This window comes from Pinus tabuliformis, chromosome 2_2 (assembly GCF_031772625.1).
Source record: "Pinus tabuliformis cultivar Carrire ecotype Pingquan chromosome 2_2, CPIR1, whole genome shotgun sequence".
Classification (NCBI taxonomy): Eukaryota; Viridiplantae; Streptophyta; class Pinopsida; order Pinales; family Pinaceae; genus Pinus; species Pinus tabuliformis.
Window position 1 is genome coordinate 166,412,764 of NC_142300.1, and position 10,903 is coordinate 166,423,666.

At 43.4% G+C, this 10,903-nt stretch overlaps 1 protein-coding gene across 1 annotated transcript in view; it reads right to left on the bottom strand.

Moving 5' to 3' along the window:
• The window catches only part of LOC149191942 (putative pentatricopeptide repeat-containing protein At3g13770, mitochondrial), a 58,983-nt gene extending 50,002 nt beyond the window's left edge, over window positions 1-8,981 (bottom strand). Inside the window, exon 1 of the mRNA XM_089406784.1 lies at window positions 8,811-8,981. Coding sequence (XP_089262910.1) covers window positions 8,811-8,981 — 171 coding nt within the window. The remainder of the gene's footprint in view (window positions 1-8,810) is intronic.
• Window positions 8,982-10,903: the final 1,922 nt, after the last annotated feature.

The following is a 10,903-nucleotide window of genomic DNA, read 5'->3' on the forward strand; positions in this document are numbered from 1 at the left end:
GGGTTGTGGAGCCAACCTCTCCATTGTTGGTTTCTGAGATCGATTGTTGTTCGAATTACAAAGAGCTTGGTATGGGGTTTGATAAGAAATTGAGAGTGGTGAAGTTCATTTAGGCTTAGGGGAACTTGTAGGAGACATTAGTTATCGTTAGTGACAAGCGGTCCTCACCTCTCTCAGTCACTTCTTATTCGACTGCTCAGGTCTTGGTTTATTAGGTAATTCTCCTTTTGCCTGGAATTTTTCCTAGTAATGTGAGTCATAGTTTGGTCGATGTGTCAATTATTAATGGTCTACTAAGCTCTAGATTTGTTACGATAAAATCCAGGCTTAGCTCTGGTCAACCCTGGTTAACAAGTCTAGCTTTATTATTTGGTTTATTATTTTTGAAATTTATGTTTGGGTAATCTTGTTGGTGTCTGAAGTTTTGTTTATTTGGTTTAAAAAGGGGGGATATTACTGTGGAATGTCTCTTTTCTATGTATATTTGTTGCTTTGTCTTAATGCTCAAAGGGTTGTAGGCTTTAAGGGTGGACAAGGCTATTATCCCTGTGAGCTTTGTAGGTGTGGTTTTCTCCTTGGCCTAAGTCGGTACCAAACATCTGGTGTTGATAATTGGTTTATTGTTAGTCAATGTATTATTAGTGTTTCTACTCCATGTTGGTGCACACCCCAAACCCTTGGTTACGGGCTTACGTGTGGACATTTGAAGAAATAACCTCTCCTGTTGATCCAAATTGGATCGTTATATTTTCTGTCATCCATATTGATGCATTTGGAGTGGAAAAAGTGGAGGAATGAACTCACGAGACTGTTTTTAGTGGTGGGACCCAGTTTGGTTAAACGGGGTCTGAAACATTCTTGGAGCATTTTGAGGCATAAAACAATGTTTTTTGGGGGTAAAATTTTACCACTTTGGCACAATGCCTTTCAACGTTATTCTAGACACAGAGACCTTTCCAATGGTGTAATATGTGCGTCAATCAGAGTTCGTATGTAAAATTTATGCCACTTAGAAGTTGACCTTCTTGTTTTCACACGTATAGTTCGAGTGGATGTCACGTCAACCCCCACTATTTATGTAAAAAGGTCTAGCCACATGTTTGTGATGTAAAAGACTCTATAAGAGTTTATAATGTAACTCTAGTTAAGATTTGATGTAGTCAAACTTAACCACTAGTAGGTTATCAGGTTGTGTTATAACATAGCCACTATTAGGAAGAGCCATTCCATTCTTTCGAGAGAATTTTGTTCCATAGCTGAGAAAAGATAGCCAGGAGAGATAGGAGGTAGAGTACACAAAGAGGATATGTGCACCTTAGCATCCCACGGGCCACATGCATTACTTCTTTGTACCTGCAGCCATATTTCCAAACAGAGAAAGAGAGCGAAACAACATCATCTTCCAACTCGGTTTTCTCTCGAAAGGGTTTCCCATAGAGCATATCTTGTGTCTTCTGTGTGTGTGATATTATTTTGTTGTTCTCTACTTTCCTAGATAATTTATATTCACATGCATGCACTAATTATATTTAAATCCACATATCTTAACGTTTAATAAACTGTAATAGTGTAGAATTCTCAGAGTTTTAATATAATATAATTTAGATATGTTGTGACGAATGGTCCAGTGGAATATCCATGGCAGTTTACAAATCATTTGGTATCGGAGAAGGTTTCTTTGTGTATTTTGTGGAGATTGTAGGGATCTAGATCGAAGGGGCCGAAAATCATAAAACCCTAATCATGGGTGACGAATCTGTAAACGAATCTCATGATCTTGCAGAGGTGAGGTTTTCACGACTCGAAAAATAAGTCATGGATATAAAATGAAATGTAAACCTCCTCATAGCGGCCCTAAGAAATAAGTTGGGGATATTTGGAGAAGATGGGGGTTTGAATGCAGAGGAAAAATCAAAAGGGGGATCAAGAGATCGGGAAGACACGGAGAACCAACTGAAGAAAGAACCAAGATCAACCCAGTTTGAGTGTTGTGAATCAATCCCTGTTTAAAATGGAAATGAAAGTCGATATCAAGTTGTACCATGGCGAGATCGATGCTCTGAAGCTGAACCATTAGTTGCAGCAACTGGAAGTTTGTTTCAGTGTCCATCAGATTGAGGAAGGGTAAAAGATCTCATTCGTGAAATTGAAATTAGAGGGTCATGCACTAACTTGGTGGGAAAGACACACAGAAACCCTAAGGTTGGAGGGAGAACCTTGAGTGACTAAGTGGGAAGAATTCAAAACCCTCATTAAGTCACAGTTTTATCCCATTGGGTATGTGAAGGTGTTAGGCCCCTATACTACTAGTGTAACCCCTTATTGTTATTAGTATAACCCACTTATTATATTGATGTACCCGTGTAGTGCCCATATTGTTACTATTATGCCACATAGAAGCCCACCATTGTTACTGTTGTGCCCTACAATATTATTGTTATGTAGGCTTTGATTGTATTGGGACCACTTAGACTCCTATATATAGAAAGGAGGTATTTTCATTTGTATCATCCAAGAATTGTTCATTTATGTAATGTAAAGGAGGTTTCCCCCTCGAAGAGGCTGAATTCTAAGGCGTGGATCTCTCTTTTATATCTTTTTGTGAGCTGGTTTCATAACATTTGGTATCAGAGCTTTGGATTCTAGGGTTTCGGTGCTACAAGAAGGTCATCGTGGAATTTTCGCTATAACTTTTTTTCTGTGACGTTTCAGAAGTCACAAAAAAAACCCATTTGAGAAGAATTGGCGCTGAACCTTGGGTCCAAATTTCAGATCTTTTCGCGCGATATTTTCGGAGATATGATCTGCGGAAGGTGGTCTTTTTGCAGACTCCTGAATTACACTCAAAACAGGTGACCTGGGGAAAATCGTCATAACTTTCTTTCTGAGCATCGGATTGAAATTTCGTAAGAAGGTACAGAAAGAGGACGGACTGTATTTGGTTTATATATTTTTCAGAGTCAAAGGTTGAAACAGTGACACGTGGCACTTCATACAAGTTTGCTCTACTGAACTAGTCTATAATCAGGTCACTGCGGGAGATTGTGCATAACTTTTTCTTGGAGAATCCAATTTGGATCAGACTTGTGGCATTGGAAAAAGGACACAGAGGGCTACTACATATCACAAGTTCAGAACTTAAAGATCTGAAAGTACATAGTTACAGTCGTTTCAAGGTAGAGCTCCTAAAATCAAGAAAACGCAAGATGAGGAAGTTTGATGGCAAGGATCCGGTAAATTGGATACTTCAGATGGAGCAATATTTTGATATACATGGTGTACAACTGTTACAAAAGGTATGTATTGCATCTTCATATTTAGAACCAGATCAATTTTTATGGTACAAAGGGCTTTGTTCTCGTAAAAAACTTGTTACGTGGTCAATTTTCACGGAGGAAATGATAGCACATTATGAGGATATAAAGAGCAACACCTTCTTTAGAGCAACACCACAACAATTGGAAAGAGTAAAAGGGCTTTGTGACATAATGGAAAGCAAAATTATGGAAACCATGAAGCATACCCCTCACAACTATAAAGATGGAAGTGTTGTTTCTCCCAGCCTTCCACAACCTACAAGGGTTACACCACAACAATTGGAAGAAAAAAGAGAAAAAGGGCTTTGTTACAATTGTGATAGCAAATGCACTAAAGGTCATAGGTGTGCTGAGAAGAAATTATTTTACATAGAATATGAAGAGGAGGAATAAAAGGATCAAGAAACATCAAAAGAAGAGGATATACGTCAGGACACCACCCCAGAGAAAGAAGAAATGAATCAGACCATATCTTGTAAAGCATTGGCAAGAATTACCACTCCTCAAACTCTCAAGATAGAAGGACATATCAAGAAGAAAAAGGTGCAAGAAGTGAAATATCACATCGAGAAAGAGGAAATGAATCCAACCATATCTTGTAATTCAATGGATGAAATTACCACTCCTCAAACTATCAAGATAGAAGGACACATCAAGAAGAAAAATGTTCAAGAAGTGAAAGATCACATCGAGCATCAAGAAATGAATCCGACCATATCTTGTAAAGGACTGGAAGAAATTACCACTCCTCAAAAGATAGAAGGACATATCAAGAAGAAAAAGGTTCAAGTAGAGAAAGATCATATCGAGCATCAACAGCAAGTTCTCCAACTTTTAAAGGATAACACCACTTCGGTGCAAAATCAAATGAAACAACAGGTAGATCAACATCGTAGTGAAAAATGTTTTGATGTGAGTGATTGGGTATTTTTACTGCTACATCTCAAGCAAGCTATTTATGAGAAGGAAATGTTGGCAATACTACATGCACTTAAAAAATGGCGACCTTACCGAATGGGAAGACGCTTCAAGGATGAGGATGTGGAAGCATTGTTTTGTGCTATTTATATTATCCAACCAAAGTGGATAAACGAAGCAACGGATGAATGGAAGAATAATGAAGAAGTATGGCCACTTATTCAAAAGTTGCAAAAGATCCCAATTCAAGCAATATTGCCAGAAATTGAAGAGGAAGGAAAAATCATATTGGAACCTGGAGCAGTCCCAGAAACAAGAACCCGACAGCTACGAAATCGATCAATTTCAGAGTATCTCATCAAGTGGAAGAACTTACCCGTTGAATATTCCACATGGGAGGACAAGAATTTTATATAGAAGCATCAAGAACTACTCAAGCGTTGAGGACAACGCTTTTTGAAGGAGAGGGGCATGTTAGGCCCCTATACTACTAGTGTAACCCCTTATTGTTATTAGTATAACCCACTTATTATATTGATGTACCCATGTAGTGCCCATATTGTTACTATTATGCCACATAGAAGCCCACCATTGTTACTGTTGTGCCCTACAATATTATTGTTATGTAGGCTTTGATTGTATTGGGACCACTTAGACTCCTATATATAGAAAGGAGGTATTTTCATTTGTATCATCCAAGAATTGTTCATTTATGTAATGTAAGGGAGGTTGCCCCCTCGAAGAGGCTGAATTCTAAGGCGTGGATCTCTCTTTTATATCTTTTTGTGAGCTGGTTTCATAACAGAAGGACCATTGGATCCGGTGGCATTACTTCAGGCAAAATCGGGCCACAACATGCAAGAGCACACCGCGAAATTTAAAAAGATGGCTACAAAGTTGGGTATCTCTCAAAATAACCTAGATGTACTCCTCAAGTATTTGGGGGGTCTTCGCCGCCATCTGCGGGAGAAAGTAATGTTGTTCAAGCCCAAATCAGTAGGTGAGGCTTGTGTACATGCACAATACCTAGAGAACATTGTTGGCTTCTTGGGGCCTGACCCAGGTTCAAAAGTGATTTAGTCAAACAAATCGTGCACTACCAGCCCTTTCGGCAACAATCCGCAGAGCGCGGACTGAAGTCCCACCCAAGGTAGTAGGAGAGGGTGTTGGAACCAAGTTTCCAAACCCTTGGGATGTCTTGATGTGGTCTGGAGGGGTCATGAACCAATCTGCACCCTCACGCCAACCTGCACTACTGTCAGGCTTCCGCGTAAATCCGAGTCGTGGGCTTTATTATTAAAGAGTTTATTATAGATCAGATCTACTTCTTTAGGTCCTTAAGCCAACATTTAACAGTAATAACCAATGCGCATAATCATAAATATACAAAAATAAGCAACATATAGATTTACAATCAAGCACACAACGATTCAGAAATTCTTCTCTTTATTTATCTCCTTTTCAATACAACCAAATCTGCCCTGCGCACTCAGCTGCAAGGGTTTGTGCACACAGCTGTAGACTCTACCAGGCCTCTGCGCACACAGCTGCAAAGCCTCTATCTATCTATCAACACCCTCGACTCGGACTTACAGACGCAAAGAGAATATTACCTTCATAAACCCATAACATTCCAGATTCAACAACCAAAAACTAACCTCTAACCTTAGAGCCTTGCTCCATTTATACATTCCCATGGTCTGCCTCTAACCTTAGAGCCTTGCTCCATTTATACATTCCCATGGTCTGCCTCTAACCTTAGAGCCTTGCTCCATTTATACATTTCCATGGTCCGCGGACCATGGGCAAGCCAACTCACTTTTTATTTGCTTACATTATTTTCAGGCGAACAACCCTTTTGACTTGACTCATTACAATTCATGCTCCACACACCTCGTGGAGCCTTTACCATACTATTACCAAAACTGTGGGCTTTGAGCCCCAAAACCGTTACATGGGGCCTCCGCTACCCAACAGGCCCCCAACACAATCATCATGACTCATCCTGAGTCACTCAGCTGGTGCGGCAATCTTCACACGGAGGTCATTCAACAACTTCTACGCTTCGGTTACACTCACAACAAAATCTTCCACCATCTGTTGTACCTGTTATATGCAAGCCACCAATGCACCAGTATCAGTTCAGTTTCTTGGTCAGGTTCATATACTGCCTACATGTGTGCCATCTTTCGCTCGATGGTGGTGGAAACCACGAATGCCTCATCAAGCCAAGGTTGGATGCATTCTTTAATCACTGCTTCCTTCTGTCGAGCGACATCAACTTGTATCTTGAGAGCCTGGGCCTCCCTCATCTTGCCAAGTGCTGCATAATCGCAACCGTCTGTGTGGTCCCCCTGACATTATCATAGGGTTGTTGCAGCTCCCTTGCGTCTGTTTCCAACCACTGTAAGGTTGGGTCTTCTTGTAGTGAAGTGACCATAATAAGTGACTGATCCAACAAGCCGGCACACTCCTGCATGGCACGTGCTATTGTTTCCCGCCCAGATTGAATGATGCCTTTCCGCCGCTCGGTGACCTCTAGTGGTGTAGAGGGCTATGATTTCAATTTCAGTTCTGCGATCTGCCAGTAGGTGAATCCGTATGCCAATAGGTGAATCTGCCGCAATCTCGAGCTCAGGGGCACGACAACATGCTTCCCCCATAATTTTCTCCAACTGCCGATTGTGCTATTGCTTCATCACGTTGGAGATTCAACTATTCTATGTTAATTAGCTGCTCACTGAGTACCTATACCGCACGTCCTTCCCTAGCACGGAGCTCTGTCGTTGCATTGTCCTGGAGCTGGTATAAGCTCTCGCGTGGGAGGGAAGCCAAATTTAATCCAAGCCCCGTAAGCCGGCCTACCACAGCTTTGTTCACCGCATTGTCTGTTGTCAACACTCATGTCGAGAGTGTGATAGTATTAGCCATTTTGGCCTATAGTAGTTGCTCAGTTGCTAACATACCCGTAGCTCCCTGGGTAGTGACTATTCCTGGTTGTGAGGCCTGTGCTCCGAGTTCCTACAGCTAAATGCTGAGTGCCCCCAACACAGTCTGCTTCTCCATCATGGCCTTGTCGAGTGCCTCCCAGGTGACTTTGCAAACTGTATCCCCTATGTCACATAGGTCACCTTAAGTTAATGTGATAAGTTCCCCATCCAACTTGGACGGCTTGGTCTTCTTCCATGACTTTGACCGTTCTATCGGCCGTGGTCATTTTAAGGGTGAGCCGATGGTGGTTGGCGCCACACCTTCCATCCCTATATCCATGCTTGGCTCTGTAGTCACATTCAGGCCACATTTGTCCTCTGTCATAGTAGCCCCTCTTGCTGGCACCTTGCTTGTGGAAGCCAGCGCTGCCTCCAGAGCCGCCCATACTTCCGTAGCATGTTGTTTGTTCCTCTTCTGTTGTGCTAAGCACTTGGCCTCAACCTTCTATTTTTGGATGGTGGTCTCATTGCGCCCTACCGCATCTGGTCCGCGCCACTCCGGTGGCCAGGTATCCAACATCACAAAAATAGCCTCGTCGATGCCATTGAAGGGAAGTGTGGTCCACCTCTGCTCGGGATCCTTGCGCGCTCGGATGTATACATGGTGCATATCTGCCTTAAAGGCTACGTTCTTTACACTGTCATATACCTCGGTAGATAAACGGGGTTTCTGGTTGATCCACTGTCATATGTTCGCGTCCATCAGTATCCAGAAAATCTTGACTTCTTGGATCCTTACGGCATCCTTCGTCACCCAGAGCGACACGTATTTTGCAGCCTCTGGCCAATCCTAGTCTAGGGAAGGAAACTAACTATCTTTGGGTAATTCACTTGTAACCAATAGGATGGATAAAAGCAACCACGCATAGTGGAAGGTCTTACCCTCCTCCTGGGCCTCCCTACAGTTGGTCAGGAATTTGTCACAGAGGAACTGCACCCAATTGAACCATTCCCCTTCTGCGCATTGCTCAGCTAATGCGACGACCATTGCTGGGACCTCACTGCCTCAACATTTCCTCATCACTTTTCCTACCAACAACTGGGTAGCAATGCAGACCCCTTTGTCCTGAATACTAGTAATAGCATACCCTCTCTGCTTTTTCTCCAATTTGTATTTCTTTTTCAGGGCTTCCATCATCGTCAAATCGCCACTCATACCAACTATTTCCACAGGGTCCCTTCCTTCATAGGGAAGCTGCGAGATCTTATGAATGAGCTCTGTCGTGATAGGGATAGGTTTGTCTATCCATAAGTACCCATCATGTACCAGGCAGAGCAATTGCCTGATGACCAATATTGTAATGGGGGCCCAATGAAAATGTGGAATTGACAGGAGGCAGAGTAGCCTGACTTCCTCCACCTTTCATAGCCATTCCTATGGCTGTAGTGTCGTAACAACCCCCTCTATGCTTTTCTCCATTAGTTCGCTAGTTTCCAAATGGGGAAACTTCTCAGTATCTGCAAGGTCCCAGTCTTCAAATTTCATAGTAGGGATGTGGCCGGTCGTCGTTCCTTCGAACAGAACCCCTTTAGGGAGAGACGGGGTGATGAGTGTGTTTTCAACGGCATCTAAATCTTTAGGTACCTTGGCCTTCCCTTTCCTTGGAGGAACATACTTAGGCTGCTTTGCTGGAGCCCGTACTGGCTGGATATCTTCTTCCATCTCTTCTTCTGGTTCGATTTCTTTGACAAAGGTCAGAGGATCCTCTTCCTCTTCATCGCTCTCAATAGTAATGGTTTTGCATTTTTCCTCCATCGATAATTTTCTAAATCACGGATTCTGCGGAGAAATCTGAACCAGTCCTGCTACCTATGGGTTCTTCTTGGTCCGCAGTGTCTAGGGTGATTTAGGAACTTCGGTTGTCCCTCCCATCTGTGACACAAAGCTCTCCGTAACGTCCTTGGTTGTGGATATTGACCTGAGTAGGGACTCTTATATTACCTTTGATAATTATTGGAACCATGGGCTTCCTTTTACGACTGCCTCATTCATCCTACGCCTCTCTATTTGAACACAGAACAACTTACAATGCAAGGGGCCAAAGGTTGTGTGGTAACAAGCCACCTGTGCTTTATATACCTTTTCGACTTCATATTCGGTCGTGCTCCTCGTTCGTGGCCCATTAATGTGATTTTGACAGAAAATCCATTTAGCCCTGTGTCTTAATGGCCCACTTCCTGCTCCTCGGTGTCTTAAATGGGACATATTGTCATGAACAGTATCTGCAACGGTCACCTTCCATCCTTCCCACGTGGCAGTGCAGTCCCTGGTACATGGACGCGTTCTATGCTTCCTGTTGGTCCTGCTACCACGTCTGAATCGCGCACCCTTCCTATAGACTTCTTTATAGTCCTGTGCCCTCTTTCAATTGCGTGGAGTGCTGAGACTGGGCCTCCTACCGATAGTCAGGTAGTCGCACCCCTCGTGCGAGACTTCCTCTTCCCTATTAGCCTGGGCTGCAGGCACCCTTTGTGTACCTTTGAATCAAGTAGCGCATCATGTGTTGTGCTCCCTCGTTCAACAGGGTGTGCTCGCAACCATGATAGTAGGGTCACGGCTCGTTCTAGTATCGTAGGAGGACCGGCCAGGTCCGGTCCCCTTATTTTCACATCCGCACGGCCTGTTTGTGTGACTCCAATTTTTCTTTTGCCAATTTCTTCGTCTAGCCTCACACTTTTCCTCCTTAGCCTTGCCCCCTCTTCCTCAAGTTCCGAAGTCTCAAGCTACCATGCCAAATAGCTTCCTGCAACTATCGGGTCCCCTTGTCTAGGTCCTCTCGTTTAGGTCGAACTGCAGGGGTAGTGGTCGGGGAAATTCTCTTCACTTTCATGGTTTCAACACGTTTGACCGTGGATAGAGTTCTCTTCGCACACCCTACTGTGTTTACGGCCTTATTGGCCCAGCAAACCCCTGTCACACACAGATTCAGTTGGGTCGATGGTTGTACAGCATACAACCATACCCTCTGTTGTAGACAGGTGCCCGAACTACTTTGTCGTGGCTACTCTAGCTGCGTTCACCGCAGAAGTCCTCCAACCCATACACGCATCTGCCTTCTACCTTCATGCCCATTCCACCTCATCTTCCTATGTGCACACCACACTGGTGTGATTGTCGCGCGCAATGCTCCTTCTGGTGCACCATGCCACTTCTGCTCTACAATTGAAGTTCCGCAGAGGTTGACGAAGTCCTCCCCATTTGTTGCACCATCGTCCATTGGTCATTTCCTTACCTCGGTTGTCACGCGTCGTAGTGATCTAATCATCATGTTACAGTTGAGTGTTGTGACTTCATGCAATCAGTTCTGCCATCATTCTATCTCCTCATCTAAATCTAATGTGCAGGAACTATCGTGCTCCCATGAGATTCTCCCATCTGCTGTGGGATTCACCTGATCCTGGTCTTGCACTGTTATCTGGTAGATGCAATCCAGTTCATCATCATTATCCTCGTTGCACACCGGTTCGGTGTAGCACACTCCTTCAGCTGGGTCCAGTGGAACTATAACACGGAGTGACTTTTTCTCAGATGTCATCTTTCGTCTTTTTAAGTTGATGACCCCATTCATGTCTGTGGCCCAATCTATCCCTAGCAACGCAGGGTATGGATTACTATCATCAACAATTTCTATTACCTCAAAGTTTGTCTACGTACTTACACCTTCAATGTCCACTGTC